A 27,957-nucleotide genomic window follows, 5' to 3' on the forward strand; every position below is an offset into this window, starting at 1 on the left:
AATTAGCGTATGAGCATGAACGGAGTAGTATGCATATCATTTGATTTTTTAATACCTGCAGTTTCGTTTTCTGGTGACCCGCGATTCCTGGACGATAGGCGGATATTGCTGCTTACGTCCTCACCCAAAGGTAGAATTACACCTTGAAGCCTGCTGTACAGACGTCTGGCCTTCTTTACAGCGTCCTCGCATGTGAGGAATACTCCGGAGAGCATTAGACATGCTCCGAGATATAGTGATCCCACACTGAACGCCCTGCTGTGTCCACGCCCCTATTCAAACCCAATAGCAAAAGAAAACCCCAAAGCGCCTTGCTCAAACCGAATGTAAACATGGACACCTCTTGCCAGAGAATCTCTGCCTCCTTGTATATCTCACCAAAACCAGCTCAGTATCCACCACAGCAGCACGACAGTCGCGATTATGATGCCGGCCAATTTGAAGACGGCCACCTTGTTGCCCTGGCTAGCCATGACGCCCAGCCGCCGCGCGCTGCCTTTGATGCTCGTCGCCATGTTCGAGAAGGACTCGGAGGTGTTGTCGATGACGTGCTGGTCGCGCGCATTGTCGTAGATGTCGACGGTCACGGAGCGCAGCTGCGAGACTTTCGCTTGGAGGGCGGCGAGGGAGTCGTTGTTTTGTCTGAGGAAGGAGGATTAGTCGTTGAAATATGTAATCAGGGGTCGGAGAAAGTACCTTTCACGCTCGTAGGCTTCCGACATGGTTGCGGTGGTGTTGTGAGGAGTTTGTGTGGTACGGTGAAGTGGTGGATTAGGTTGGCGGTATAGGCTCACAAGGCTGACCTTTCGCCGCGGCTGGGCCTGGGCTCGAGGAGGGGTCTGGGGTTGTGGCTTTGTTCCAGAGTGGAGGCTAGCGGTTTCGTGACGGAGACAATGGTTTGCGACTTGCTTCAATATGTACTTGTAGCAATGTTGCGCAGATGTCGAACAACTGCATCTCCCCGTATCTCCGAGGCCGTGCCCTCACGTGCCGGCAGGCATCGCGATGTTCGGCGTCTGCTGGCAACTGACGCTGACTCGTATGACGCAGCTGTCGGCCGCAGCATTCTCCCAGCGTTGCACCGCCGCGCATGTTAACTTCCGCTGCTTGCCAGACTGACCACGCCAGCCCACTCCTACCTTGGCAGACAGCTGCCGCCTTGCGCTCGTTCTCGCCCTCTCTTCGTCGGACACTACCTTGGATACGCAACGGGAAAACATTCAAAATGCCGCCCTTCATCAACAACCCGCTGCCGGCGTCGATGCGAAGTGAGTCTCCACCTGTTTCCTCGGACCGAGCGATGCGCTTGGCGTAAGAGGCGGCCATGACCGGGATACGCGGCGCGTGGTATTTCACAAGAGATGGATACTGTAGACAGAAGAGGTAGAGGTGTTTGGGAGCTTGCGTCGAAACATATCGCAAGCTCACCTGAGACACCCCGCCTTGGAGGTTCGCTGTTCGGGCGATAGTGACATCCATATTGTCGAGGCGGATTGGAGCGGACCACATAATGACACAGAGCTAACAACGATATCTAGGCGAATGCAAGAAATGCGGCCGCATCCTCGCTTCCTTTGTCGACCCCAAACAAGCCTTCGGTCCCGACAAGGTCATTCCGCCACAGGTCCTCGCCAACGCTAAAGGTCTGGCGATTCTCACCGTTTTTAAAGCTGGTTTCCTTGGAAGTGGTCGATTTGGTAGCGGTGTTGTCGTCGCGCGATTGGCCGATGGCACATGGTCGGCTCCCACCGCAATCGGCACAGTCGGTGGTGGATTCGGTGGACAAATCGGCTTCGAGCTTACGGACTTCGTCTTCATCCTGAACGATGCAAACGCCGTTAAGACATTCGCTCAAGTGGGATCGCTTACTCTGGGTGGTAACGTGTCGATTGCCGCCGGTCCGGTCGGCCGCAACGCCGAGGCCGCAGGTGCCGCCTCACTTAAATCAGTCTCTGGCATTTTCGCATACTCCAAGACCAAGGGTCTGTTCGCTGGTGTGTCGCTTGAGGGCAGTGTTTTGATTGAGCGAAGAGATGCAAACGAGAAGATGTACAACCGTCGGGTCACTGCCCGCGCATGTTTGGAAGGTGCCGTTCCGGTTCCACCTCAGGCCGAGCCTCTTATGCGCGTCCTCAACTCTCGCATTTTCGCAGGTCGCGGTGCTATGGCCTCTGGTATGGACAGCGCCATGTACAACGATGTGCCGGTCTACAATGACAGCCAGGACGATGTGGTATGGCAGGGTCGCACTGGCAGCGCATATGGCGAAGGCGTACGGACGGATCGCACAGGAATGGCAGGCATGCCGACAGGTGCTCGTGGCAACGATTCTGATTACGTGAACCCTCCACAACGGGCCTCAACATGGGCAGACGATCCATATGACCGCGCAAGCAACCGCTTTTCGCGCGCAAATCCGAGCGAGACATTCGACCGCCTGGAGTCTGGCAGAGGGCGCTCCTCAACCTTCGGTGACCAAAGCGACTATGTGTACTCCGACAGCAAAGGCCCGGCCCCCAGCAGACCGAGTGCGCCAAAGCCCACGTTCGGCTCGAAGCCCAGCGCAGGCCCCGGTCAAGCTATCGCGAAATTCACTTTCGACGCAGACCAGCCGGGCGATCTTGGGTTCAAGAAGGGCGAAATCATCACAATCATCAAGCGCACAGAGAGCGAAGCGGACTGGTGGACGGGCAGGATCGGCAACCGGGAAGGAATCTTCCCCTCAAACTACGTCGAGACTGTGTAGGCCGAGACGTTTACGACTTGATCGAACGTATGAATATATATACCTCTACCTTGTTAGCACGGCGTTTGACGAATGGGCTTTTGGAATACGAGGCTGTGCCGCGGGCTGCTTGCAGGTTGCAGATCTTGGGCCTACTTCTCATACCTGTCAGTATTGAGATCGATGCATGTTCTTGTGACATTCACTTTATCATGCGCGGTCAGCACGTGCAGCACTGCACACGGCTCAACAATCGCACGTCCCCATTGTATCTTGACGAATGGTTTTAGAGAAAATTAACGTGCTTGTTCCGATGGAACACCGTACCCTAGACTGTGAGAGGTCTCGGACTCTCTGAATTACTCTTCCTGTCTTCTGTTTTGTTCGTTTTGAAACCTAATATGATGGCAGCTTGTCTGTCGCCCTTTTGAGTTTAGCGCGGCGATTCTCCTCTCGCCTCTCACGGCTTAACGTCACAGAAGCCTCGCCGTCCTTCTTTAATAAGTACCTTACAAGAGCATTCGCACGCCATATTTGACACCTCTCGCCTTTCGCAAATACATGATTACTATGGCAGATGTGGGTATCAGCCTCCCGTCACCTCTCGGCTTTCGTCCCACGACATAAGTGGCAGTCCGCATTCGTACAGCGGGCTTTCGGGACACATAGTGGCGACACAGTGGTAACATCGCTCCATCCTGTTGAGCCCAATTCCAATGCTGCAGAAGAAACCATGAGCATGAGTCACGAAACGCAGCCTAAAGTCAAGCACGTCCAAGAGCTGCTGGGCTTGAGGCCGGCCAGGACGTCTAACAAAGGAGTTGTTTTCATCTCGATAGACTTTGAAGCATTCGAGTTTGACCACAGAAAGATCACTGAAGTCGGTTAGTTGAATCATCTCGATGGGGAGAGAAAAAGAAGGCTGATGTCTCAGGTCTTGCGGTTCTCGACTCTTGCGACTTAACAGGCGTCGATCCTGGCGAAGACGGGAAACAATGGTTCAAGCTAATGAAGCATCTCCATCTCCGTCCGATCGAGTACAAAAAATTGGTCAACCGAAAGTTCGTCCGAGGGCGTCCAGAGAGCTTCGACTTTGGCGAAAGTAAATTCGTCAAGCTGAAAGATACTGCCAAAATCATGTCTCGAGTATTCAATGACCCTGCTCGCATTCACGAGGTCTGTGATCTGGGGATCGTGATTGAGAATACTAAGAGGAAAATCGTGCTTGTGGGCCACGGTCTCGCCAATGAACACGCCTACATGAAACGCCTGGGATTTTCTCCGGAAAATGTTGTTGACAACTTGGACACCCAGCGCGTGGCAAGCCTTAAGAAATCCCATACTCCAGGGCTCAGCAGGCTGCTCAGTGTTCTATCGATGGATGCTTCAAATCATCACAACGCTGGCAACGACGCGGCGTACACGCTCCAGGCTCTCGTTGCCCTTGCCGTGAAGGATCACCATGACCCTGGGTGCGTGACTCGGGCTTTGATTGCGGAACAAGCGGAAAGGGAGGGTAAAAAGATGGCTGAGAAGATGAAATCTGAACGGGCTGTGATCGCTGCAGAGAATTGTCGGACAGAGCAAGCTCTTGACGTCGCTTCAGGGCGCAGCACAGAAGTCGGGGCTGTAGCTGTCACGAATCCGCCCGATGTCTCTACGCGCCCTAGCCATCCATCTGCCGACATAGTGATGCAGAATCCTCCATCTGACCAAAGCCACATCGTACAGAATTCCGCCAGCGATCCGACCTTGATTTCACGTCAATTGGGGTCTGATCAAGGCTCCCTCATTCCGAAAAATCACGACGAATCAACTTTGTGCTCAGCTCGTACAGAGCGAAAGCGAAAACACAAGCAGCCAAAGCGTGCATCCAAGCGCTATAGAGGAGGTGCTGAAGAAACTTTGACAAGAGACTGAGTTGGGATCAGCCAGAATCAAGCTCGCAGCTTCTGACCAAGGAGCGGTGCGCTGGACTTTACAAGCAACAGCCCATGGGATGGTGCGTTAGGTTAGACGGGAACCCCACACACATCGCTGGAATTACGTTCTCACCATGCGTGAGATCAATCCAGCCTGCCTCCTGCCTCCTGCCCGTGGAGCCAGGTCTTCATGGACGGCAAGCCAGAATGCCCAATGAGGGCCTGCTCTTCGATGGCTTTGCATGCAACCGATCGGATGACCGCAGCTCTATCGCCTCAAACAACTCTCATCCGCGTATCTTGGAGGCATTTGCCCCCATACGCCTGCTCACATGTTCTGGAATGCGCTTGTCGCCTCACAGCGACATCGCACATGGAAGACGTGGGAAGCTGGGATGAGTGAAGACAGCAGTCTCAAGAGAATAGACAGCATGATCCTCCCATGGCCACAAAAGTCGGCCCAAGACACTTCACTTCTGTATAGTATACATGAGTTAAAATAGACGAATCGACCTCGCGTAAGGGGAACGAGATGAGCGCCAAGTGCTGGTCCTTGAAAATCTTGAATATGAATAATTGCATAATGGTATCAGCAAAAGCGACTCTCAGAGACGTTGTCTGGTCTCAAATTAATCCACTGTAATCGTACAATGTTTCTTTCCACTGTGCCTCTTCCAGTCAGCCACCACTCCTACGCACATTCCTCAGAATGACACCGACGTAGTCTTTGAGAGTCTTGTTGTGGCTCAACGCATCAAACAGGCCGCGCCTCACTTCCTCGTTGAAGAACATGCCGATCATGCCAGCATCTTCCAGCGCGTCCGCACTCTTCTGCGTCTCTCCACCCATGACTGCTCGGACACTGTCTGTGGAGTTAGACAAGGACTTAGGCATGAAGCGCGCGATGTTCCGCAGAACGAGCGCGGCGCCAAGAGGGATTCCGGCAGCGTCTCCAGTCTCGTCCTGCAGAGTGAAGACTGTCTTCCTCTGTACGCTGGACGACTTGCTGTCTTGTTCTGAGGGTTTTGTGTTGTGCTTGTTGAGGGTGTGTGAAGGAAGATGAGTCTGGATGTGGCGGGCCAGCATTGCAACGCTGGAGCCGTGGCCGTCATCATGGTATTCGTCGGCAGAGCGCTTGCAGTCTGCCCACCGACATTGCTGAGCTTCCTTGTCTCCAGCCGCAAAATCAAACCCGTCGGAGCCTGCGGCGCCGCCGGCAGTGCCATTTGTCAAACCGTTTGTGAGAGGATGTGAGTCGATGTCCATCTGATCCGAGTCTGGTGCAGGCGAAGCTTTCTTCTTTGGAGGGAGGCGAAGATGGTTGGCGCAGATGTGCTTCAGCATGTCTTCTGAGGAGCGGAACCACTCACCGCACGCGGTCTCTCTGGTGGTTGCAGGGATGACGGCGCCTGTGCTAGGGTCGCGTTGCGCGTCGATGGAGATTTGGACTTTCCAGCAACAACGCAGCAGCTCCTTGCCCTTATCTGCGGCCTTGCTGCCAGGATTCATACCCGTCTCCACGGGGGTCTTGCGTGCCCGTATGCCTCGAATGACATACTTGTTTCCATGGGCGACCTGCGCAGTCGCACCGGTGAAGACAGCAGAAACATTCTTAATGAATTCGCCAGCGATCAAGTGGGGATTTGACGCAGTGCACAAAGGTGCGAAGGTACCTTGGTAGGCTTGCCAAAGACTGATCTGCGTCATTTCAGACTTGACATCAGCCATGAAACACATCCGTAGCCACTCTGACGAGCGTTCGGGTTCATCCAATTGGAGGAGAGGTTCCACGACACTCTTTGAAAGACGCGGGACTGGAGGAATTGTTGACTCTGCCTCTTTCGATTCCGACTTCGTTTCTTGCTTTTGCTCTCGTGCATCGAAAAGAAGAAGGCGGGTGAGGTGACGCGCCAGGTTCTCAGCATCGACGTGTTGCAAAAGGTTGTCGACGTTGTCAGCGAAGGACGTGTATTGCATGAGGAAATCCAAACAAGCGCCGCGCAACTCCTCGTCTTCGACCAGAAGCCATGTTTGGATATCCCGAAGAGTCGCAGGTGGAATGTCTTCAAGTCTCTTCGGCGGTGGGAGCGCCATTCCTAGGCGGGCAACAGTCCGTAGAGCTGTGATTAGTGTACCGCGGTCTCGACTCTTCAACTGCACCACAAGGCTCTGGTACAAATCGTTCTGGACATTGACATCGCAGTATCGCAAGACCTGCTCGGAAATTTCGAGGGCGTAGTGTCGGAGCTCCACCGTGGAGGGATGGTCGGGCAAATTGAGTATCACAGTGATCATGTCCTGCACGATTGGCATCGCAGCAACATATTTCGCATTATCGTCCAGCATGCACATATTCCTGATCGCGAGAGCAGCCTCCAGAACGCGGTTCAGCTCACTGAGGAAGTGTGCATCCTCGATGCTGTCGTCAGTAAGGTGGCAAGAGCGCGCCTTTAACTTTGCAACGATATTGGATGTACCAGAGACACCATTAAGCGACTCATCATCCATGGGAAAGGTGTCGTCGTCAAAGTTGATATCCCAGCTGATGTCGTAGAACAGACTGCTAACATGAAGCACCTTCTTCAACAGCGCATCCGCAAGGCCGGGGAACTGAATGAACTTGTACTTGTCTCCTCGTTCATGGCTGATCTTGACCAGATGGTGCAGCGCATATGCCTCCTCTTCTGGAATGCCTGACTGCAAGGCCATCTGAGCGCGAACATAGATGTTTGGACCAATGAATCCAGTTCCAGGGAGCATAATGTTACGATACTTCCGGGCTAGTGGTCCAGCGTTTGCCTCAGCTTTGCGCTTTCTTTCATTGCGATAATGATCGGGATTGTTAGACGGAGTAACCACAGGTTTGAGGGTGAGAGGGTAGGATTGCGATGGCTCGTATGAGGCCAGAGTCGATGTAGCACCGTTTGTCAAAGATCCTGCGTTCATGATGCCGTTGGTGTTTGCGCCTGGAGTGGGCGACGCATGAGCAGCGCTCGATTGGCCTCGCGTTTGCCGACCTGCGGTGAGATCGGGTTGGAAAAGTACTCGCTGCGGAGGCTGGTGTCGCAGACCTCGGCTCGATCGCCCTGCTGCGCTGCCAGGATCTTCCGACATGTCTACTTTCTCTTCCTTGGGCGTGCTTTGTCCAGGGCTCGCATCGCTCGCTTCTGCGGCCTCCGCTAGCTTCTCCTCTCTCGTCGGTGGCTTTGAGAAGTTGTCCAGAGTCCTGCCCATGACGTTGCCTCCTTTCGCGGTGACCTCTTCCAGAATCTCCTTGGGCGGAGGCTCCTTTTGCCAGTGGTTCGTGATTTCGTATGCGACCAAGTTCTTATAGTAGATCTGCTTCATCTGGAACGCTTGGGCGGCCGTGTATTGGTTCTTTCCGATGAACTCTTCGGCGAACTTCCTCCACATCAACGGCTTTGCTTTTGTGTCCGATACTAAGTCATAACCGCCTTCGCCGACAACGCGTTCGTATAATTTCGAGAGATCGACGTGTCGAATGCCGACTTTAGGTTCAGTCTCCAGCCGAGTGCTGTAGCGTGTTGTCAGCGCGAACTGCATGCTGCTGCCGAGACGTTTCCGATGAAATACAGCGTAACCTACCCGCGATTGTCGTGGTATTCTTGCAGCTTTTTCATGAAATCCTCGTATTCATCGGTCCGCTCAATGGACTGCCCGCGTTTGGGAGCCATCGTGGCTCAAGCCTGCCTCGCAGACTGCAGCTGTTTGGGTCCTGCAAGTTCCGACTTTGTTGTGATGCGGCGGGCGAGCGATAATATTAGCGCATGAACTGCGCGCTTTCTCAGGCTGCAGATACTCTTTCTGGGGCGAACGCGACGTGTGGAATGTCGAAAGTGGTGCATTCGCTTTCCTCGCGCGGTCGCGTCGGGCTGTCGCAAACTCACCTCGCCCTTGCGCGGCTCTCCGGGATCGGCCCGCAGAGCCGCAGAAGCTTGGCTAGCATGTGGGGAGGTGGCCATGCCTGCATGCATTTGACGCGACACGCCTCTGACTTCACTTCGTACTCCCATGCCCCGTCAACATCGACATTAGCGACGCCGGACATTTAGAACTTTATCCTGTTAAAGCATCATACAGGCTGGATTCAACATCTGGCCCGGAACATAGACAAGCGGTCCAGAAGAAATTCATGACCGTAACAGAACCAAGCATCCACAATGGCAGCTGACATATGTGTCGCTGCGAACAAGTACTCGTATGCAACCGGTGTGAGACCTGACAACGTCATCCCCTGGACCCACATTGTCGCATCAGATGTGTTCGTAATACTGAAAGGTGAAGATACTCACATTCGAGATGGGCAACTGTACCTACGAGTAGTACAAGGCAACTCAGTACTTGTACGAGCTGACTTGGTGTTTCATCACTGTATCTCAAGTCTGACTTTCTTCTTTAGGAGACTATACACATCAGCGAACTCGTGGACACATCACTGCAAGTGCGGCGTGATTCGCAAAATCCCAGTAGCATGCAGATGGAACAGCTCCCCGTTTTCGGCATTTGTAAAGACGTTTTTCTAGCGCTAAGATACCGCATTTCGACTGGCCAGGTTCTTTCTGATGAGCCCCTTCGATGATGGGGCCTCCACTGACATTTACATGCAAGGCTCGTCGTGTGCAATTCCGCCTACAGTCGGCCCAAGATTGTGCCCGCATTGTTGAGGTCTTGCAAAGAAGAGGCATGGAATTTCAAATGCAGCGGACCCTAAAGAGCCGCCCAGGCAGCGCAAGACCAGATACCGCGGCCTCTGACATGAGGCCTTTGACTATGCAAACATCTGCTCCCTCCAGCGGAGCTCTGGCTGCCCCGACGAATCCTTCCGTTTCGACACCCTTTCAGCTGCAACCATTGGAAGCCGGCGGCTTGTCATCTCAGCATTTCAGACCCATTGCCAATGCAGGGGACGTGGATGCTCGACTTATCACGCGAATGCCTTTTGCGGAATCAAACAGCTTCACTGAACCTCACAAACCCACTTGCAATGTAGAACAGGCCATGTCGGTAGGAGGTCTGAGTGCGCCAGCGATTCCTCATTCACGTATATTACAGACAACAGCAGATCCGGGACATGGGCATGCTGTCAATATGGTCAAAACACAACTCGTGGATTCAAGTACATCTGTGCTCCCTTCGTACGGACAACGGCTGAGGCATGAACCGATGGCTACCGATCCTTCTTTGCCTGCAAATTTCAACTTCACGACCTCAAGGCAAGAGACTTCCAGCGATGGCATGTCCTCCTCTGATAATTATCAAAGCTTTCGCAGCTCATCCGCCAATGCGTCAATGAGGATGCCTGACACGCTTGAACACGAAATGCCACCTCGGCGGGAGCTGCCGTTCAAGCGACCAGGCAGTCACCAAAGTACAAGCTCACGACCAAGCACTACCTCCAATAGCGTCCGTGGGCACGCGAAAGACAGGGAAAGCTCTGATCCAACCACTATTTCCTCAATATTACCCGCCGCAAAGCCCAATACCGCGTTAAGACCAGCTACAGCTGCGTCAATCAAGAGAGCAGTCGCGCCCGGTGACGAAAGGCCTGCGAAGAAAGTATTCTCCGCTGACGTCCGACCTTACACATCGGCGTTAGCAAGCGCGCCCTCTCAGGAGACACCACGTCCTCTCCAAAGACTTGCATCGACGGACACTTCTCGCAGCCCTAGCGATCTGGGTGAACTCATACGCAGCAGAAACCCACTCGGCGAGCGCTCTCCCAATGCCAAACTTGTCTCTCGAGTGGACAGTACCGCTGACGCGCAATTTGAGCTTGATACTCCGCCGAATACATCGTCTGCACTTCGGAAACCGGCTACGAACTGCGAAAAGCCACCGTCTGTGAAAGCTCCCTCGGTCAATGAGAAACCCAATGACTGGTCGGACAAAGCTTCGCTAGCAGAATATGCATCGCAAAGTCGAGAAGACAGACAGACTGTGCTCGACGAATTCATGGTGTCGAAGCTAGAAGACGCCAATTTCGCGACTCTGTGCGAAGATCTTGACAGTTGCTGGAGGAGGATCGCGCTAGGCTTGTGAGTCGTTACCGCTTCGCTTGTTGCTCTCGGAAATCCGCAATTCTGAAATAGCTGAAAATCTCTTGCTCCTCGTCGGCGTCATATCCGTGTGAAAATCACAGAACCAAATTATACCCTCTAGCTAGGTACTCGTCATTAAGAGAGAAGAAAATGAATTCCCTGCAGTCCCATAGAGACCCGCATTCGTCAACCTCATCGCTCGTCATTAGCAGAAATGCTCGGGCTCGGCAACTCAATCGCCTCAACGTTGACGTCCGCTTTCTTCACCACCTCAAGCTCCCTGTGACTCATCCCAATCGCGCCGCCGGGGTGATTTCGCTTGAAAACCTCCCGCTTGCCGCTCCGGTGCATCTGCTCGGCCACTGTCAGCGCCAGCATATCGGACACAGCCAGCGCGACTGTTGTCGATATCGTCGGTGCGCTGACACCGAAGCTGGCCTCCTCGCTCGCGGGGATGGGGGCGGGGAGCAGGATGCCCGTTGAGGGTGACCGGTCGACCAGGAGGGGGCACTTTGAAGGTGAGAGGTGTGAGGACATGGCGATTATGGGTGTTGTGGCGGGGATGTGGGGGAGCAGGTTGAGGAGCTCGGGCGTTTTGCCGCTGAAGGAGATGAAGAGGATGATGTCGTTCTGCGATGGTGTTAGCCCTGATGGCTCTGCAGAATTGGCAGTGATTGGATGACTCACCTGTCGAATGTCTCCCAGGTCTCCGTGAGCCGCTTCACATGCGTGCATGAAGCTCGCTGCGACGCCTAGAGATTTGCATGTCGCCACGAGTTTCTGGCAGATGTACGCGGATTTGCCCACGCCGGTGATGATGAGCTTGCCGCGGTCCTCCTGGCTCTGAGTGATGGTGTCGATGGCCGCGGTGAAGCTTTCTTTGGCGGTGGCGTCTGTCTGGTAGAGTTTGGTCACTGAGGCCAGAGCCGCAGCCTCCGTAGCGAGGACGTTGGCGGCATAACTAAGAATGTCGATTTGGTCTGTCTTAGTAGGGCTCTCCGCACAAGGCGGGTCCTCATCCTCATGGGGTGGCGTCAAGAGGTCAGCGTCCAAGCTCGCGGTCCGTCGTCTCTTCGTCGGTCGTGGTGATGTGAGGGTGGACATGACGGGGATTTCTTCAGGCATTTCCTCCAGAGCCTCGCGGCTGAGGCGTTTTGCGGACATGCAGCTTGTCATCTTTCTATTCCGAGTTGTACTGTAAGTCGTAGGATACTAGGTAGTGATAGTGCTGAAAACAGGGTATCATAGAGCGACAAGTATCTAGGAATGACGACAACGACAATAAACTTCTAGAAGGAGTTCGGCCATTCACCGCAAGCGACGCGTCGCGATATCCATGCAGTTATCAGGCCAGCGCTATCATAGACTGGGCGGCCCGCATGGCGCCATCGCATTCGTATCCCGATCGCGGCTGGGCCCGGGGGACATTAGTGATCGCGGAGACAGCAGGCATCAAGGCGAGACGATATGCCGCGCAACTTGTGCCTTGCTCACGGAATCCAACCACGCCGGCGAGGCCGAGCGGTGCGATTCGCGTAAGCTAATCAGCGCATCATAGACGCCGAGTCACAATCCAGCCCTACGCCTGATGCGGACGAGGGCGCTTAGATCAGCGGAGTGACCATGCGAATGTATACTTTACCATTGATAGTTAGGCCAGAAGCTGGTTGAGGTTTGCGGGAATCGCTGTGGGAAATTTGACTTCTTTGGTGTGATCGGGCGCGGAGGAATTTAAGCAGATCGCTGATCTGACTGCAGACGCGGGGCATCAGGGAAAGATCTCGACCGCGGCACATGCTGGACACCACGTTCTCCACGATCCCGAGGGTAAGGATGCTCAGGATGCTCATGGGAATTCATCATTCATTTTCTATCATCTACTGATAAGCCTCACCGCTTCAAGGACTTGAGGCTGTCAAGACCACCCTCGAATTCAGTGACATCGTACTCGTTCGGGTACTTTTCGATGATCCTGGTGAGCTTCTCGGTCTGCTCTCGCTGCTCCTCCGTCAGCTCTTCATACACATCCTCCATCATGGCGCTCAGAGGCGGCCGCTTCTCCTTCTCCGCTTTACGGTACGCATCCAGTACACTCTTGCGTGCACTGCTGCGCAGCTCCTTCTCCTTCTCTTCATCCCAGATCCCCTTGCCTTCCATCCATTTGCGTAGGCGGGTGATAGGGTTATCGCGGCGTTTCCAGTCCTCGACTTCGACTTTCGCGCGGTACGCAAAGCTGTCGTCTGATGTACTGTGGTGCGAGACGCGGTAGGACATCGCCTCTATCAACACGGGCTTCCCGCCATCTGAAAGCGCGAGCTCTCTTGCCCGCTTGGTAGCCTCGCGGACGGCGAGGATGTCGTTGCCGTCCACGCGGATGGTGTCGATGCCATAGCCCACTCCACGGCTTGCAATACCATCGCCGCGGTACTGCTCTAACGTGGGAGTGCTTATTGCATAGCCGTTGTTTCTGCAGATGAACAAGATTGGGCAGGACCTCGTCGCTGCGATGTTCAATCCCGCGTGGAAGTCGCCCTCGCTAGCAGCTCCTTCGCCAAAGTAACAAGCTACGACTCTTGGCTCCGCAGTCGGATTGAGGCGGTCTTGCGTCTTAACCGCGTACGCCGCGCCGCTCGCTTGGGGGATCTGCGTCGCGAGCGGCGACGAGATGGTGTGTACCCTGTACTTCGTCGAGCCGTAGTGCACCGGCATGTTCCTTCCCTTGCCTGGGTCATTCTTGGTCGCAAAGAGCTGCGCCATGAAATCGTCCATGGTGAATCCGCGGTGCTGGAAGATGCCTGTCTCACGGTACTGTGCGAATATTGGGTCGTCTGGACTCAGCGCCGACGCAGAGCCCACTGCTATGCCCTCCTCTCCTGCGCTGACCATGTAGAAGCTGACGCGACCCTGCCTTTGCGCGTCGAACATGATCACGTCCATGACTGACACGGTCACCATGTCTTTGTATAGTCTGACAGCCTCTTCATCTGATATGTCCGGGCTGTGTGCGGCCTTGTCGACGACTTGACCGTCTTGGTCGAGGACGCGGTAAGTGGGCATAGCATCTTCCTCGGTTGCGCGTGCGAAGGAGAGGTTTGTTGTGAACTTGCTGTTGACGGCGCCAGGGAAGTGAACGCTGAAGACATGTTAGCTACACTCACTAGAGTGCTTTCGCTCGCTAAATCACTTACCGATCAGACCCCGGCCTCTGCGAGACCTTCGACTGCCATCGCCTCTGGCATTGAGAGCAGACGCCGCTGTTCGTGCGGACCTTTGAGGCCAGTGCCCGGCGCAATGGTGTTATGAGCTGTTTGGACGCCATTCTGGCTGTCCAGCGAGTTGCGGGTATCACATTCCCAGGTGCAATGGGTGCCAGGCGCGTGTTATGTTGTCGCTCGTGAAGGCCCGCCAGTAGCCGTTGTCGCGGCGTAGCCCGCCGTTATGCGGGCTGTGATGCGGCTCTGGGGCTGCAGCCGAGGTCCAGCGGCGTTTGAAATGTCTAAAGCAAAGAGGCTCGACGACGCCGTTGCATGTATGATGGACTCGGGCATTTTGTTCGCTGAGATAATGGGAAGGAGTCTGAATGATACCAAACGTGTCTATGAGCTATCTGTATTTTTGGTATCACCGTCGGGTTGTTCTAGATCGATAATGCACGAGGCTTATCCAATCGTTGGCTCGCTTGTCCACCCTCTGTACAACCGAAATCGACGAGGGGTCGATGGATACCAGTACACAACGTTGGTACATCTCACGCTTCCAGCCATTCGCGAGAAAGGATTCCTGGCAACAGTCATCGAGCTTTCACAGCGGTGCATGGGCGATCAACATTGATGAACGGCCCTGATGAAGATCCATCGACGTCCAAGTATAAGCGCCACGACCAAGAATATCCTAAGCGCCACAAGCGAATGTCGGAGATAGATCAATCGAGTTGTCCGTTATGCGCCGCATGATACTGTGCCTCATCGAAACGAGTGCGGCGTTGAGGCGTTGCGACGCGCTGTGGGGACATTCTCGAGTCGGCGCGTAGTTTCACTAACCGACGCCAGGCTTAAACATGATAAACACTGACGGGTAGGCTCGACTGATGGATCGCGAAGAGCTATACCACCGCTCGTCAAGTCATACTCCAGTCAACAAGGTTCTTTTGATTCAATCTCATTTTCCGTAACATCACCGCCGCCATGACTCCCACTCCTGCCTTCCAGCGAAAGGCATCGACTATGCTCGCATTTGCGGTGTACTTGATCGGAATCTCGGCAGTCATTTTCGAGAAGACCGTTGTCGACGATTTGCGAAAACACGGCTCGAAAGATTATTGCTACGGTTTCCCGACCAGCCGCTGCCGATACTTCAACTTGACGCCTCTCCACCTGATGCGCAACCCAACGACACTCTTGATGATGGCCGGAGCGTTCGCGGTCGTTGCGTCCATCACGTCTCTGTGCAACATAGTCCTTGTCCCACGATTGGTCACAGGCAGGCGAAGGCCGGACGATCAGAAGGTGTGCTCCGACAATCCCCCTCGTTCCGAACGAGTATAAGATCTAACATGGCACAGGAGTACCTGGTCCAGCGACTAAGACTACTCTCTGTGGTAACTTCACTTGCATCGACGATTTTCGCTCTGGCAGCTTCCATATACGCACATCTAGCGCAAAATTCCAGCTCAAAGTGGAGGTACACCGACGAAGATTCTAGCGAGCAGCAATTCACCATCGAGTCGTGGGTGTGTCAGATGTCCACAACGATGAAGTATTACACTTTTTGGAATCAGACCTGCACTGCTGCGGTAAGTCTCAGGCACCAACTGTGTAAAACATAGTTGTCGAGAGGCTGATTGATGGCTAGCGCTCTGCCCGATGGTTTATGTTTCCGTTGTTGTTCTGCCTTGTTCCTCTTGGGTTGCTAGGCTTCTTGGAGTGGCGAAGGCAGATTCCACGTGCGCGTGTTGAGATGGATGAGAAGGATGAGAAAGAACATATGGAGTACGAAATGCCAGCATGAGCCAAATCGGAATTGACTCGCAGACATCCGACAGACCGGGAGTCGGGTTTTCAGGCCTGTGGATCATGTTTTGCTGTATCTAAGCTACCGCAACTCGGTCGGATCGACCTCAATCCGTTGCTGAAAGTTCGAAACGTTGTCAACAGTTGACTGTTCCCGAATGCCAATCCTTACGTGCCGTGCCAGTGGTGCAGGCGACGTGGTACAAGAGACGTCACGACGAGCTCCAGTGAGCGGAGGTCGGTTCAATCAAGTCGTGACCGATGATATTGGACTGCAGGGGCAAGCATATTTAGAGCTTTTCTGGACATATCTCTCTCTGTCAGAAGGGGCAAGCAATGTTGGAGGATTGGGCCACATGTGAAATCCAGCGTATTCGAGTGCGTAACATATATTGGAAACCTCAGTCCCAGTAGCTAATGCTCTTGTACTTCTTGACGGGCGTGTCTCGCGAAAAGAGCCCTGGACCATCACGCTTGCGCAGCTGCAACTCATCTGCCTGTAGGTCGAAGCATCCGGCTTGTATCTCTCCGCTACACAAGGGATATAATGTCTTGGTTTCCATGTCGCAGAAAAGACCCTCGTCCGTGGAAGCGAAGTCAGATCCCCGCGAGCTTTTCGAGTGGCAAAGTCTGATTGCTGACTGCTGAGGACGAGAATTGACGATCAATTCGTTTGCGGACCTGTCTGACCTCGTTAGTGGGTGCCGCGACTGAGCCGCAGTAGAATTTGTCGCTTGGCTTGAGTATGCGGGAGCTAGATGTCGCTTCTCGCGTGTACAGGCAGGGCAAATGAGCCCCTTGGGCGGCATACCTGCAATGGGATCTGCGTTGTCATGTGTAAAGATGGTTGCCCCACAGTAATAGTCCAAGCCCTTGCCGGCAGCGTCGCCACCATAAGCCAGAAGATTGATCTTCATCTGACGGTTTGTGATGGGCACAGGATCTTTGTCGATATCTACGCCGCCATCCGTGTCTATCCAAGTACACTTTGGGAAGTATGGCTCGCCGGACTCCGTGGTGCCTCGCTGTAGAGAGCCATAGTGCCATGCTTGGCCACAGGCCGCGCCGATGTCTTCTGTCCAGGTCCAAGGCTCTCCTTTTTCTGGAAAATTGGCAGCTTGGAAACATCAGTACTGATGTCCCTGAAAACAGTCAAAATATTGTACTTACTGACATGGGTGATGCAAATTCCGTCGTCGCTTGCGATGATGTCGATGAAGGCAGCTTGAGCTTCTTGACCCATCACTTGGTGGATCAAAACATCGTGTGAAGCACCTTCCCTACTTTGGTCAAGCTTTATTTCTAGTGTGTGTCAGGATTGCGTGCCAATCGGGGACTAAGAAGGCAACATACCCATGTCTGAGCTGCCTAGAATGTTGTTGTAAACATCGAATCCCCAAACGACTCTGATTCTGCCGTACTTCTTTAACGTCAGCGGCATCTCTGAGGAAAGTGGACAGATGACTTACGAAATCATCGTCCTTGTCGCCTTCGCGATTGACTCCGATTGTCAATCGAGTTCCTGATATGCTGCCCTTGGAACCCTCGCCAAGTTCGGTGAGGAACGAGATGATGCCGAGCGCATCCCCAATTGGACCCATTACATCGCCGACTTTGGAGAGTGTATCGCCGATTGACTTCCATGGGGATGTTGAGGCTGTCCCTCCAGCTACCCAGCAGGACAACACAAAAAGAGTGTTTGCTCTGGAAGCAAATTGGAGTGTCGGCCAATGCATGAGGAGCGAAGAATCCGGAAATGTGAGTGATTGAATTCAAGGGCTTTTCTTGCGGACACCAAAGACCAGTCCAAGCGATGGAGACAGCTGTGACAAGGTGAACCGCAGATCTTTGTACTTTTAAACTTTCATCATCCAAAGCCGTATTCTTTCTTCTAGTGGCGCAATGAATACCTTGTTCTCCAACTCCAACTAAGTATAGTGATAACTGCATGAGCTGAGACATTGAACCTTCAATCGGCGGAAAATCTGCGTGGATGCGGCGTGATGTTGCGAGGGCGAGTTACGCGGCGTTTGGCAAAAGGCTATTGGCGCTCGTGGCACCCTCAACCAGACTCCTGTGCAGCGATGCCCGTAGTAGCCGTGACATACGAGCATGTTGCCATCGTACAAAGCGGCGAGACTTGTGCCGAGCAAAATTTCCAACACTCGCGAGACTGTGGCGGAGTCTGTTCGCGAGATGAGCGGCGGCACAGGCTAAGCGATAGGTTTCTTGACCAAGTGATCTTAATTTAGGGACCTGGTGTTGTTCAAACGTCAATGATTTGTGCAGGTTGTCGCTGCGGCGCACCTTGTTGCTGTATACATTTTTAGGCGCGACACTGGGCGAAGCGCTAACATCTCGAGCTGCAGCGCCGCTAAGGAATCAAAGAGCAGGCGATTGAGCAGACTCTACCCGGGCCTTTCAGTGAAAGTGCTTATATTGCCAAAGGCTGCAAATCTGCGGGTTGAAACAACCATCTTATAGCTCAGTCTTCGTCACAACTGCAATTCGCCACTCGAGAATGAAGTTCCGAACCGTCTTCGCCGGAGCTGTTCAGCTTGCAGCACTCCTCACAGCTTCAGCTTTATCAGTGGAAGACTGCACAGGAGGCGCACAGCTTCTTGAAGGCGGTGCTAGCTATGGCGAACTTAAAGATTGTCGCACGATGTGCTATTGCGCGGCGTCCCCAACGAACAAGATGTAAGCCATTCCAATACGAAGCAAGGGAATCTCAGGGTTCCACCTACTAACCTTGCCTCGCTGTTCAGCTGTCGAGGCAAATGCGTCCCGAATCTGTCGAGCCGTCACTCATATGGGACGACATGCACTTGCAGTAAGTCCTGTGAGCCATGCGTGCCAGCTTTTGATTGCTGATTGCTTCTAGACGGGTAGTTTGGCTGAGCACTGGGCGCCTGTAGTGATCTGATGGTCGGGCTTTCGGAGAAGTGACGGCGAGTAACATGGACAGAAACGTGTCTTCCGATCGGGCTGTCAAAGGATGCATCGTAATTGTGGCTGGTGTGTTTCTCGTACAATACTTGATAAAGCTGGCAACATGCGCACACTAAGAGTTAATCTGAATGTCTGATGTCTGCTCTAGACCAAAGGCTGTGTCGCCGACGTTTCTGTGTTCCCAAATGGTCGGCAATCTGCCCTTGGCCCAGTAATAGCACCAATCGCCATGTGCAAATTCTCGAGCTTTCGAAGGGACGGTAGCAGCACCGGCAGACGGGCTCGTACACGAGCATGCAGACGTTGTTGCGCGCCGCCCTTTGCCCAGGCTGCCAAGTCTGCAAGGGCGCAACGCCGCCACATGTCGTCTCGCCATGCTAACCAACCGTTAGGCGCTTCTGATGGATGGATGCCCGCCGTAGTCAGAATTGGTAGTCTCAAATATAGTGCCAACAATCATGCGCGCCTGAGCGACCGCGCCGCACGCCTGCAGCGCATATCACCGTCCAGGCTTTGAGCGGCGCCTATGAACCGCCCCATGACCTGTGTGTAGATAGACAAGGACAGAATGAGATCTCATTATTTCTTTCGTTACGATCATCAAGTGCACACGAACCATTGCCGGAGTACCCAGGATCAGGTCAGCGTGAAAGAGAAGTTCTGCTCGAAAATGGCAGCAAACGCAGTCTTCAGCAAACCGCAGCGTGTTGCTTCAGACGTGCTTGCAATATTCATCCTGGCTTTGGGCATCACAGTAACCTACCTTCAAGTATCCGCTCTGGCGTTCATGAAGAAATATGCCAGCAAATGGTCGCAATGCTGGCCACTAGGATCGCAAACATACTGCGACTACTTCGACCTGGAGCCTCGTGGACTCGAGTTTGGCGTATCACGAGCTCTTCTAGCTGCCGGAGCCTTTGCTATTGCCGCAGGCACTCTATGGCTGTTCGTCAGGATCATGATCCCAAGTTGGCTGGTCGAAAATCCGAGGACAGAAGCTCAACAGGTAAAGGCTTTGGAAGTGGACGGCGAAATGGAGTTGGTTGCGGACGATGTGCCAGGTCCGAATAAAGCAGCGCTGGGATCTGATTGTCATGGCGCTCATAGCACTCTCGTCGCTAATGACGCTTGTGACATTTGCTCATGCTTGTGTCCGACAAAATGCGAGCTCTACGTGGCATTATACCGACGAAAAGTCAAGTTGGCAAAGATTCACGCTCGAGGCATGGGCTTGTCAGATGTCGAGGATTCTTGGTTACTCGTGGTGGCGTCCAACGTGCAGGAGAGCAGTAAGTCTCGCTGAGCTCGTTAATAAAGTGCTTCATCAACACTTGTCTGACTTGCATACTTCCAGCGAGCTGGCCGTTGGCTGATGATCCCTTTGCTGCTTTGCCTGCTGGGTCTTGCAGCGGTCGCATTCACACAATGGAAACGACAGCACTCGCAAAAGCAATCTGATGACGCGGAGTTGAAAGAAACCAACAGTAGTGCCTCGTCGGCTTAAATTCTGACTCCAAATACAGACCCCATGTTATGGATGTGAGAAGGGAGAGAGACAGATCTCATGATGCAAAGGGACTGACCAGGGCAGAGAACCTTTGTTGTATCCAGTTCGTGTCCAAAGTGTAGAAATGATGGAAATGAGAGCTTGTAGATGTTTTTCTCCCTGCAGACCCCGACGAGTTTACCGTGCATGTACGAAGGCAGTGGCGTGTCGAAGTGGCTTGGTGCGAGAGGCCATGACGCACTGGCTCGCCGCCCGCGCGGCTGTGCTGCTTGGAGGTCGCTTGACCTGACCCAAAGGCTGCACTATGTGACCCTCCCAAGGCAACAACAAACCTCCTCCTTAACTCAGCTTTAATTCAGCTGCCTGCTGCTCGGAAGCAACATGTTTCGCACTCAGCAGAACCCCATGGAGGAGGCTGTCGGTATGCTGCACCCTTGTCCACGTTCGCCGAGTGTCGGCACTAACGCGCTCCAACCACAGTCAAAGCAACCGCCGACGACCTCGTGAACGAGGACTGGTCGCTGATTCTAGATGTCTGCGACCGGGTCGCCGCCTCGCCTTCCGGTCCTTCGCAGGCTGTGTCAGCCTTGATCAAGCGTCTCGCACACAGAAATGCCAACGTCCAACTGTACGCCCTCGAGCTCGCCAATGCGCTGAGCCAGAACTGCGGCCCCGAACTTCACAGAGAGCTTGCCTCGAAGGCCTTCACCGATGCATTGTTGCGCCTCGCAGCCGACCGCAACACCCACGGACAAGTCAAGCAGAAAGTGCTGGAGCGGATGGGGTCGTGGTCGGAGATGTTCAAGGGCAGCCATGAGCTAGGGATCATGGACCAGGCATACCACAGATTGCGCCAAACACAGCCGGGACTCATGCCACCGAGCAAGCCGAGCAAGAGCGCCATCAGCTCTGAGGATCGCAGGAAGGAGGACGAGGAACTCCAAATGGCGCTTGCGCTCAGTGTGCAGGACTCAAACAAGGCGACGTCGGGTCCTGCCCAGGCAAATGGTACCGTGGGGGATGATAGTGAGTCGCAGCCTCCCCAGGCTGGCACATCGGCAGCTGGGACAACGGCTGCGACAGTGAGCCGCGTACGAGCACTTTACGACTTCACACCTTCGGAGCCTGGCGAGCTGGCTTTCAAGAAGAACGATATTATTGCGGTTCTGGAGAGCGTGTACAAGGACTGGTGGAAGGGTAGTTTGAGGGGACAGACTGGTATTTTCCCTCTCAACTATGTAGAGAAGCTGCAGGATGCGACCAAGGAGGAGCTTGAGCGTGATGCACACATGGAGGCAGAGGTCTTTGGAGAAGTACGCAGCGTGGAGAAGCTTCTTGCGCTCCTCAGTGTGGAGGGAGGAAGCGGGAGACGAGGCGAGCGTGAGGAAGATGAGATCGCTGAGCTGTACCAGCGGACACTGAGCATTCGCCCGAAGCTTGTCGAGTTGATTGGGAAATACTCGCAAAAGAAGGGTATGCTTGGATTATTGAGCGTGAATGAGAATGCCGTACTGACATTGAAGCAGACGATTTCACCCAGCTGAACGAAAAGTTCATCAAGGCCAGAAGAGACTACGAAGCATTGCTGGAAGCCTCCATGTCACAGCCCCAACAATACCAGCAACAATACCCGATGCGCCACCACCAGTCATCATACCCACCGCCCCAACAACAACAGCAGCAGCCCCCATATGGCGGCCAGATGCCACCCTCCGGCTATCCGCCACAAGGTCCGCCATCTGGTGGCTACCAACCTTACACCGCACCAAACATGCCTCCACAACAGCAAGACCCGCAACGTTACTTCTCTCCCGCACCTCCTAACGAGCAACACCCACAGCCTGGCTTCGGCAACTCGTATGCCCCCGCCGGAGGGCCTCCGAATGGGCCGGCCCCATTCCATTTCATCCCCGGTGGTGTTCAAGATCAACAGCAGCCACCACAACCCGCCACCGTCGGTCGCAAACCCACCCCTCAACAAGCCGCAGCAGATGCCTACTCCGCTCCCAGCGCGCCGCCACCCCAAGCCGCAAACCCAGGCGGTTTCCAAGGCCAGATCCGCCCCGGCAGCATCCACACGCTCAACTCAGGCAATCCGCAAGAGCTTGCCGGCGGCGGCTACGAATCGCCAATCGACAACAGACACTCGACCGTCATCCCCACTGCCATGGGCGGTTACGACCCCTACTCGCAGCAGCCTCCGCCACAGCAAAGACAAGATTTGCCGTCCCAGATGCAGCACATGTCGCTTGAGAGTCCGAGCAGCATGTACTCCCCGCAGCATTCTGGCGGCGCAGAAGGCAGCGCTCCGCCTTTCCAGCAGCAGCAGCAGCAACAAGCGCCGCCGCATGGAGGTTATCAGGCGTACCAGCCTTATCAACCACCTCAGCCTCAGCCTCAGGGCCAGCAGGGCATGGCCGGCGGAGACCCTGGTGACTTTTACCGGTAGCTGTACGAGTCCGTCAGATTGGAAGGCAGGAACCGGAGTCTGGGAGGTCAGCTCTGTACATAGCACGCATACCCGTGGGTCGTAGTATCTGTAACCTTTGGCCAGTCTCCTTCAATCGTGCGAAGCGGTGTCTCGTGTGTGTGTCGTTGCGAAGAAAGAATATGCCTTCGTTGAGAATATATCATATAGAAGAAAAAAGTATGAATGCGTGTAGCAAGGACGCGCACTCGAACCAAAAGCTCAGCCAAACCAGCCGCACTCGTCGCGGCAGCGGCTCCATCTGTATAAATGCTCCTGTCTTGTCTCGCCATCTCCGAGCCGTCAACTCCGCCCAACTCCTCGCCTGTTCTAAGATCTCAGACCATCATCCACTGCCAGATGCCCGTCTCAACTCATCAGGCCGCGGAAAACAACCAAAAGGGTCCTGTCTGTATCACGTCCCCAATTTTTTTTCTTGTTTGCTCTTAACCAACGCTTGCGATTTATGCCTTCTGCTGGTTCTGCTGCAGGTACTGGTAGGCGAAGAAGGCGAGGGCGCCGCCGAGCAGGATCACGGCGTACAGGCCGACGCCCATGTTGGCGTTGCCGGCGCTGCCGGTGCCGGTCTGCGAGGAGCTCTGCTGCTGCTGGGCTTTGGCGGGGGGATCGTTGGCCTGCGGCGGATGGGAATGTCAGTCCGCGAATTCGGCGGTGGGAATGGTAAACGTGGAGCGAGTCTGTCGCAGTTGCAATGCTCCGCGATATTTGGCAGTATGGTTGCGCAAATGTGGGGGAGTGGAGGAGGGAAAACGTACGCCGCGCTTGAGAGTGCCGACGAGCAGACCCTCGAGGATCTCGCGGGCCTCGTCACTGTGGCCGACATCCTCGAATGCCTCGGTGGAGTCCTGGCCACCGACGTCGAGGAGGACCTCCTCACCACCGGGGTGCTCGTCAACGAAGCCTGTAATGCGCAACGTGGTCAGCTTCGGAGTCTCCTGATGCTTGCTTTTTGGCGATATTTCACCAGATAGGGAGTGCTGACGCACTGGTGCAGTTGTAGACCTTGTCGTGGATGATCATGTACAGGTCTTTCTTTGGAGGAGTCAGTCATCTTATCCGAGGTGGGTTGTTTGCGGCGGTGGGCGGGTTTACTTTGGAGGTGTGCTCGGACACATCGCTGAAGGTGAATTCCTGAGACATTTTTGCGGGAAATGGATCGGGGAGGGTGGAAGGTGCGGGAGATGTGGCTTGTAGGCGAGGTGCTGGTGGTGGGAGGGTAGTGTTGAGGGCGGACGAGGCAGCGAAATAGTATGGTATGATCTGTCCGACTCTCAGGGCCGCAATTCGGTCAGCATTCGGTGATAGGCTCGCCCGCTGCGGTGGGGGATGCGGGAACTGAGCGCGGGCAATTCAGCGGGCCTGCGAGAGCGATCTGTTTCAGGCAATTGACTCCGACGTGCATGCCTGCCTTTGCCCAACGTCAGCCCTGCCCGCGGCCGCCGTTCCGTGTACATTCACTTGCTCTTCCGCGCAGAGCGACACTTGGCTCGGCTGTCCGTCTGTCTGCTTGCCGACTGCATAACCGCACAATTACACGCGAGTTGCCGTGTCGTCTGCCGGGTTCGCCAGCCCTCTTGCACGCCTCACGCGTCTCGTCTTGCGCGTTGCGATGCCTGCCATAACCCGCTAAGATGGAGGCCGATTGGAATGAGGTACGACTCACGATCAGGCTGCGTTTGCTCGGCTAGTCTACGATCGCACCGCTCCATATCGCGTTCTTGATGCTGACCGTGGCATCGGTGCGCTGTAGGCCGCGAGGATCCCTTTGCCTGGTCCATCGCCAAATGCACCACCCACGCCAGTGACAACTTTCGCCTTCGATCCTCAAGAAGAGCTGCTGTGGGCTGGCAACGACTATGTAAGTGTTTAGGTACCACGGTTGTCCTACCTCGTGATCTCGTACTCCACAACTTGATATGGATCCTCTTTCTTTACCGACATAGAATCTTACGCTCGCGTAGGGTCGTGTCACCTCTTTCTATGGCTCCGAACTCCAGAAGTACACCTCTTATCGCGGCCACGTCAGCCGCGATCAACGAGGATCATCGAACAATGCACCAGTAAAGCAACTTCTCTTCTGCGATCGTGGCGTCCTTTCAGTTTCTCACGAGAGCGTTCATCTCTCCTCGCGGAGAGGTATTACACAATGGCACATCAGTCTCCCGGATATGGAGAACCTGCGTTGTATGAGCTTCACTGGAAAAGGCACCGACGAAATCGTCGTGGCCGGATGCCAAAAGCAACTTTACCGCATTGACGTCGAGAAAGGCACCGTCACGGAGACCCTCACCCCGGCTACTCCTGTTCCATATACCATGATGAAGCGTGCTGGCAACTGCATCTGTGCTGCAGCTCATGATGGGTCGATTTATCTGCTCGACTTGCGCACACTTGCTGTGACGAACAGTTGGAAAGCTTATGCCGGCTCAATCAACGATATGGATGCACGAGGCGATTACCTTCTCACCTGTGGCTGGGCGCCTAGGCATTATCAGGGTCTTGCGCTCGAGCAACTCGTTCGAGTGTACGATCTCAAGATTCAAAAACCTGCCCCTCCCATTTCATTCCCTCCTGGAGCCGCTTTTGTGCGCATGCACCCAAAACTTTCAACGACTTGCACCGTGCTCTCACAGGCTGGTGCAATCTATTCGATCGACATTCTTAACCCCGACGTGCCAATGATGCGCTTTGCCCAGACTTTCGATGCTCAACTTCGCGGTCTGGACGTAATGCCGTCAGGGAAAGGTTTCGCAATGGCTGACAGTCACTGCCAACTTGTCCTGTGGGGATCAACCTCGAAAATGCAATTTGTGGAGTACGGCAGGCCAACCGAGTTTGCTGACCATGTGTTGCCGGCAAGGCAACTCGATTGGTCTCCCGACACAGCGCTCAACTTGATCGGCATGCCTTATTATAGAGACATGCTTCTGTCAGTCTGGTCAAATGGTATGATACACGAAGTTGGAGCGCCACCGTCAAAAGTGGATCCTGCCGTTTTAGGGTCGCTTCAAAAGTTCCAAACAGGAGTCGTGACGGGCGAGGTTGGTGTCAATCCACGAAAGCTGCGACGATACCAACGAGAAGACACCCGGGCGACGCAGAAATCACAAAAGCCATTGGCGCCACCAAAGTTCTTGAGTGAAAAGCCTCGCGACGATGCACCATCGCAAGATTCACAACGCCGCATGAGCGAAGACGTCGCTAAGACCTTTGCTGATCTGGCTGTCAGCGGCGGTACCGCATCTCATGTGCCGGTCTGGTACCAGAATGTTGAAATCAAGTACAGCAAGTTTGGCATCGAGGACTTTGACTTCGGCTACTACAACTATACGAAGTACTCAGGGCTTGAGACGCACATCGTCAACTCATATGCGAACGCCCTCCTGCAGCTGTATCGATTCACCCCTGTCACCCGTAACCTGGCACTGCACCACACAGCCAGAGATTGCGGTTATGACAACTGCATGTTGTGTGAACTCGGCTTTCTGATTGACATGCTGGAAAAGGCTAAAGGTAAAAGCTGCCAGGCAACCAACTTCCTGAAGTCACTCAGCAAGTTGTCGACCGCCTCGGCGCTTGGAGTCCTTGAGGAGCATACTGTCAACACGCCACTCACCGTCATGATCCAGAACCTCAACCGCTTTCTACTCAATACCATGGAAGAGAATAATCGCTTAATCTCGGGAAACTCGGATCAGATGCATTTTGCGTTTGGCACAACAGGCTTCGCCGTCAGCCAGTGCGGACATTGCAACTACGAGGCTTCACAACAAAAGATATCATACTGCCACGACCTCATCTATCCACCAAAGCTTCCCAAACAATCTCCGCGCCCAATGAGGCAGTACTTTTCACAAGTGCTCAAGGCTTCTATCGAACGATGCGACATACAGCGTGGCTGGTGCTCCAGATGCCAGGGTTACAAGCCCATCACATCAAGAAGGGTTGTACACTCTGTGCCAGCTGTACTAACCTTGAATACTGCTATTCACACACCTGATGCTAGACAGCTGTGGGCGACGCCCGGATTCCTGCCGAAAGAAGTGGGCATTATCGTTAAGGACGGTTTGCTTTACTGCTACGAAGGCCAAGATCTGCGGACGCATTTGCAACGGCGCGCTTTCGACATCACGGTGTATGAGCTAGTGGGCTCTGTCGCCGATGTCACGCTCGGAGACACTAAGAAGACTCACATTGTCTCTACGATTGACACAAGCATCTCGGAGCCGGATGCTCAGCACCAAGAAGACTGGCACCTTTTCAACGACTTCATGGTCCGCAAGATTGGGCCTGAAGATGGGCTAGGATTTGACGCACGGTGGAAGCTCCCAGCCGTCATCACCTACCAAGTCAAGTCTATGTCTCATGCCATCGACGATAGCTGGAAGGCTCAGATTGACCCAAGGGCATTGTATCGCAGTGTGGCACAACCGAGTCTAACCACGCCCGCTCAATTCCGGCCATTCTTCACTAGCGACCCGCTTCCTCATACTGGAACTCACTGTGCAATCGATGCTGAGTTTGTCCGTCTGATGAAAGAAGAAATCGATGTCGGCGCTGATGGTTCCCGAACTATCACCCGCCCTCACCGAGCTGGTCTCGCTCGCGTTTCTGTGCTCCGGGGCGACGAGCCAGAACTCGGTGTACCGTACATGGATGATTACATTTCCATCGACGAGCCGATCGAAGACTACCTAACCGAGTTCTCCGGCCTCAAGCCCGGTGATCTCACCATCGGATCCAGCCGATACGTCCTGGTCAACCTCAAAGCAGTCTACAAGAAGCTCTGGATCTTGCTCAACCTCGGCTGTAAATTCATCGGACACGGCCTGAAAAGCGACTTCCGCACCATCAACATCCACGTGCCGGAATCGCAAGTCATCGACACGCAGGAGCTGTTCTCACTGGGCACCCGCGCTCGCCGAAAGCTCTCCCTCCGCTTTTTGGCATGGCTGCTTCTGCGCGAGGACATCCAGTCCTCGGGCCCCGAGACCGGCCACGACTCGATCGAAGACGCCGCAACGGCGCTGAAGCTGTGGCGGAAGTACCTGGAGTTCGTTGACGCGGGCATCCTGGAGAGCATGATCGACGAGATCTGGGTGAAGGGCAAGACCTGCGATTTCAAAGTTCCGGCAGAACGCAAGGGAGTCGCCGGGCAAGATTTCGCTGGCGGTAGTGCGCCGGGTACGCCTAGGAGGCGGATGAGTGGGAGCTCGAGAGTTGGGACTCCAGGGGGTGTTGCTGGTGCTAATGGGGCAAGGGAGGCTTTTGGGAGTCCGTTGAGATGAGTATTGT

At 54.3% G+C, this 27,957-nt stretch overlaps 13 protein-coding genes across 13 annotated transcripts; 6 read left to right on the plus strand and 7 right to left on the minus strand.

The window, feature by feature from the left end:
- Positions 1-25: 25 nt before the first annotated feature.
- WHR41_05272 (uncharacterized protein) lies at positions 26-1,018 on the minus strand. Its single transcript, XM_069373877.1, has 2 exons — positions 697-1,018; positions 26-642 (listed from the first exon to the last, which is right to left on the minus strand). The coding sequence occupies exons 1-2, from the start codon at positions 720-722 to the stop codon at positions 375-377; spliced, it is 294 nt and encodes a 97-aa protein (XP_069229523.1). The 5' UTR covers positions 723-1,018; the 3' UTR covers positions 26-374.
- On the plus strand, positions 972-3,119 carry WHR41_05273 (uncharacterized protein). Its single transcript, XM_069373878.1, has 2 exons — positions 972-1,268; positions 1,539-3,119. The coding sequence occupies exons 1-2, from the start codon at positions 1,091-1,093 to the stop codon at positions 2,744-2,746; spliced, it is 1,386 nt and encodes a 461-aa protein (XP_069229524.1). The 5' UTR covers positions 972-1,090; the 3' UTR covers positions 2,747-3,119.
- A 116-nt stretch (positions 3,120-3,235) lies between these two features.
- WHR41_05274 (uncharacterized protein) lies at positions 3,236-5,068 on the plus strand. The gene is made up of 2 exons (XM_069373879.1): positions 3,236-3,609; positions 3,660-5,068. Exons 1-2 carry the CDS (start codon positions 3,303-3,305, stop codon positions 4,643-4,645), a joined length of 1,293 nt encoding a protein of 430 aa, XP_069229529.1. The 5' UTR covers positions 3,236-3,302; the 3' UTR covers positions 4,646-5,068.
- A 126-nt stretch (positions 5,069-5,194) lies between these two features.
- Positions 5,195-8,568, minus strand: WHR41_05275 (uncharacterized protein). The gene is made up of 2 exons (XM_069373880.1): positions 8,254-8,568; positions 5,195-8,182 (listed from the first exon to the last, which is right to left on the minus strand). The coding sequence occupies exons 1-2, from the start codon at positions 8,340-8,342 to the stop codon at positions 5,326-5,328; spliced, it is 2,946 nt and encodes a 981-aa protein (XP_069229530.1). The 5' UTR covers positions 8,343-8,568; the 3' UTR covers positions 5,195-5,325.
- A 1,445-nt stretch (positions 8,569-10,013) lies between these two features.
- WHR41_05276 (uncharacterized protein) lies at positions 10,014-11,894 on the minus strand. The gene is made up of 2 exons (XM_069373881.1): positions 11,394-11,894; positions 10,014-11,336 (listed from the first exon to the last, which is right to left on the minus strand). Exons 1-2 carry the CDS (start codon positions 11,880-11,882, stop codon positions 10,899-10,901), a joined length of 927 nt encoding a protein of 308 aa, XP_069229527.1. The 5' UTR covers positions 11,883-11,894; the 3' UTR covers positions 10,014-10,898.
- Positions 11,895-12,549: 655 nt separating this feature from the next.
- WHR41_05277 (uncharacterized protein) lies at positions 12,550-14,084 on the minus strand. The gene is made up of 2 exons (XM_069373882.1): positions 13,895-14,084; positions 12,550-13,839 (listed from the first exon to the last, which is right to left on the minus strand). Exons 1-2 carry the CDS (start codon positions 14,023-14,025, stop codon positions 12,597-12,599), a joined length of 1,374 nt encoding a protein of 457 aa, XP_069229528.1. The 5' UTR covers positions 14,026-14,084; the 3' UTR covers positions 12,550-12,596.
- A 208-nt stretch (positions 14,085-14,292) lies between these two features.
- Positions 14,293-15,839, plus strand: WHR41_05278 (uncharacterized protein). Its single transcript, XM_069373883.1, has 3 exons — positions 14,293-15,211; positions 15,268-15,498; positions 15,558-15,839. Exons 1-3 carry the CDS (start codon positions 14,891-14,893, stop codon positions 15,711-15,713), a joined length of 708 nt encoding a protein of 235 aa, XP_069229521.1. The 5' UTR covers positions 14,293-14,890; the 3' UTR covers positions 15,714-15,839.
- Positions 15,840-16,116: 277 nt separating this feature from the next.
- On the minus strand, positions 16,117-16,278 carry WHR41_05279 (uncharacterized protein; the record flags this gene model as incomplete). Its single annotated transcript, XM_069373884.1, has 1 exon — positions 16,117-16,278. One exon carries the CDS (start codon positions 16,276-16,278, stop codon positions 16,117-16,119), a length of 162 nt encoding a protein of 53 aa, XP_069229522.1.
- A 101-nt stretch (positions 16,279-16,379) lies between these two features.
- Positions 16,380-17,316, minus strand: WHR41_05280 (uncharacterized protein; the record flags this gene model as incomplete). The annotated part of the gene is made up of 5 exons (XM_069373885.1): positions 16,380-16,396; positions 16,527-16,832; positions 16,886-17,017; positions 17,069-17,135; positions 17,185-17,316. 5 exons carry the CDS (start codon positions 17,314-17,316, stop codon positions 16,380-16,382), a joined length of 654 nt encoding a protein of 217 aa, XP_069229614.1.
- An 839-nt stretch (positions 17,317-18,155) lies between these two features.
- WHR41_05281 (uncharacterized protein) lies at positions 18,156-18,817 on the plus strand. Its single transcript, XM_069373886.1, has 3 exons — positions 18,156-18,415; positions 18,484-18,548; positions 18,600-18,817. The coding sequence occupies exons 1-3, from the start codon at positions 18,237-18,239 to the stop codon at positions 18,605-18,607; spliced, it is 252 nt and encodes an 83-aa protein (XP_069229613.1). The 5' UTR covers positions 18,156-18,236; the 3' UTR covers positions 18,608-18,817.
- A 1,673-nt stretch (positions 18,818-20,490) lies between these two features.
- On the plus strand, positions 20,491-22,738 carry WHR41_05282 (uncharacterized protein). The gene is made up of 3 exons (XM_069373887.1): positions 20,491-20,595; positions 20,655-21,647; positions 21,701-22,738. Exons 1-3 carry the CDS (start codon positions 20,556-20,558, stop codon positions 22,621-22,623), a joined length of 1,956 nt encoding a protein of 651 aa, XP_069229612.1. The 5' UTR covers positions 20,491-20,555; the 3' UTR covers positions 22,624-22,738.
- Positions 22,739-22,758: 20 nt separating this feature from the next.
- On the minus strand, positions 22,759-23,999 carry WHR41_05283 (uncharacterized protein). Its single transcript, XM_069373888.1, has 4 exons — positions 23,755-23,999; positions 23,649-23,694; positions 23,418-23,563; positions 22,759-23,276 (listed from the first exon to the last, which is right to left on the minus strand). Exons 1-4 carry the CDS (start codon positions 23,800-23,802, stop codon positions 23,106-23,108), a joined length of 411 nt encoding a protein of 136 aa, XP_069229611.1. The 5' UTR covers positions 23,803-23,999; the 3' UTR covers positions 22,759-23,105.
- Positions 24,000-24,103: 104 nt separating this feature from the next.
- Positions 24,104-27,950, plus strand: pan2 (PAN2-PAN3 deadenylation complex catalytic subunit PAN2; the record flags this gene model as incomplete). Its single annotated transcript, XM_069373889.1, has 3 exons — positions 24,104-24,314; positions 24,413-24,520; positions 24,624-27,950. Exons 1-3 carry the CDS (start codon positions 24,294-24,296, stop codon positions 27,948-27,950), a joined length of 3,456 nt encoding a protein of 1,151 aa, XP_069229610.1. The 5' UTR covers positions 24,104-24,293.
- Positions 27,951-27,957: the final 7 nt, after the last annotated feature.

This window comes from Cladosporium halotolerans (genome assembly GCF_011745625.1).
Source record: "Cladosporium halotolerans strain TM138-S3 chromosome Unknown Sca14, whole genome shotgun sequence".
Classification (NCBI taxonomy): domain Eukaryota; kingdom Fungi; phylum Ascomycota; class Dothideomycetes; order Cladosporiales; family Cladosporiaceae; genus Cladosporium; species Cladosporium halotolerans.

Bases quoted from the DNA above. Each gene is read 5' to 3' on its own strand.
- WHR41_05272 (XM_069373877.1), bottom strand. From the start codon at position 722: ATGTCGGAAGCCTACGAGCGTGAAAG. The intron at 643-696 runs GTACTTTCTCCG...CTCCTTCCTCAG, and splicing joins GAAGCCTACGAGCGTGAAAG to ACAAAACAACGACTCCCTCG.
- WHR41_05273 (XM_069373878.1), top strand. From the start codon at position 1,091: ATGTTAACTTCCGCTGCTTGCCAGACTGACCACGCCAGCCCACTCCTA. The intron at 1,269-1,538 runs GTGAGTCTCCAC...AACGATATCTAG, and splicing joins GCTGCCGGCGTCGATGCGAA to GCGAATGCAAGAAATGCGGC.
- WHR41_05274 (XM_069373879.1), top strand. From the start codon at position 3,303: ATGTGGGTATCAGCCTCCCGTCACCTCTCGGCTTTCGTCCCACGACAT. The intron at 3,610-3,659 runs GTTAGTTGAATC...CTGATGTCTCAG, and splicing joins CAGAAAGATCACTGAAGTCG to GTCTTGCGGTTCTCGACTCT.
- WHR41_05275 (XM_069373880.1), bottom strand. From the start codon at position 8,342: ATGGCTCCCAAACGCGGGCAGTCCATTGAGCGGACCGATGAATACGAG. The intron at 8,183-8,253 runs GTAGGTTACGCT...AACACGCTACAG, and splicing joins GAATACCACGACAATCGCGG to CACTCGGCTGGAGACTGAAC.
- WHR41_05276 (XM_069373881.1), bottom strand. From the start codon at position 11,882: ATGACAAGCTGCATGTCCGCAAAACGCCTCAGCCGCGAGGCTCTGGAG. The intron at 11,337-11,393 runs GTGAGTCATCCA...ACACCATCGCAG, and splicing joins ACCTGGGAGACATTCGACAG to AACGACATCATCCTCTTCAT.
- WHR41_05277 (XM_069373882.1), bottom strand. From the start codon at position 14,025: ATGGCGTCCAAACAGCTCATAACACCATTGCGCCGGGCACTGGCCTCA. The intron at 13,840-13,894 runs GTAAGTGATTTA...ACATGTCTTCAG, and splicing joins CAGAGGCCGGGGTCTGATCG to CGTTCACTTCCCTGGCGCCG.
- WHR41_05278 (XM_069373883.1), top strand. From the start codon at position 14,891: ATGACTCCCACTCCTGCCTTCCAGCGAAAGGCATCGACTATGCTCGCA. The intron at 15,212-15,267 runs GTGTGCTCCGAC...AACATGGCACAG, and splicing joins GAAGGCCGGACGATCAGAAG to GAGTACCTGGTCCAGCGACT. The intron at 15,499-15,557 runs GTAAGTCTCAGG...ATTGATGGCTAG, and splicing joins ATCAGACCTGCACTGCTGCG to CGCTCTGCCCGATGGTTTAT.
- WHR41_05281 (XM_069373886.1), top strand. From the start codon at position 18,237: ATGAAGTTCCGAACCGTCTTCGCCGGAGCTGTTCAGCTTGCAGCACTC. The intron at 18,416-18,483 runs GTAAGCCATTCC...CTCGCTGTTCAG, and splicing joins GCGTCCCCAACGAACAAGAT to CTGTCGAGGCAAATGCGTCC.
- WHR41_05282 (XM_069373887.1), top strand. From the start codon at position 20,556: ATGTTTCGCACTCAGCAGAACCCCATGGAGGAGGCTGTCG. The intron at 20,596-20,654 runs GTATGCTGCACC...CTCCAACCACAG, and splicing joins CCCCATGGAGGAGGCTGTCG to TCAAAGCAACCGCCGACGAC. The intron at 21,648-21,700 runs GTATGCTTGGAT...ACATTGAAGCAG, and splicing joins GAAATACTCGCAAAAGAAGG to ACGATTTCACCCAGCTGAAC.
- WHR41_05283 (XM_069373888.1), bottom strand. From the start codon at position 23,802: ATGTCTCAGGAATTCACCTTCAGCGATGTGTCCGAGCACACCTCCAAA. The intron at 23,695-23,754 runs GTAAACCCGCCC...ACTCCTCCAAAG, and splicing joins TGTCCGAGCACACCTCCAAA to AAAGACCTGTACATGATCAT. The intron at 23,277-23,417 runs GTACGTTTTCCC...CATCCGCCGCAG, and splicing joins TCGGCACTCTCAAGCGCGGC to GCCAACGATCCCCCCGCCAA.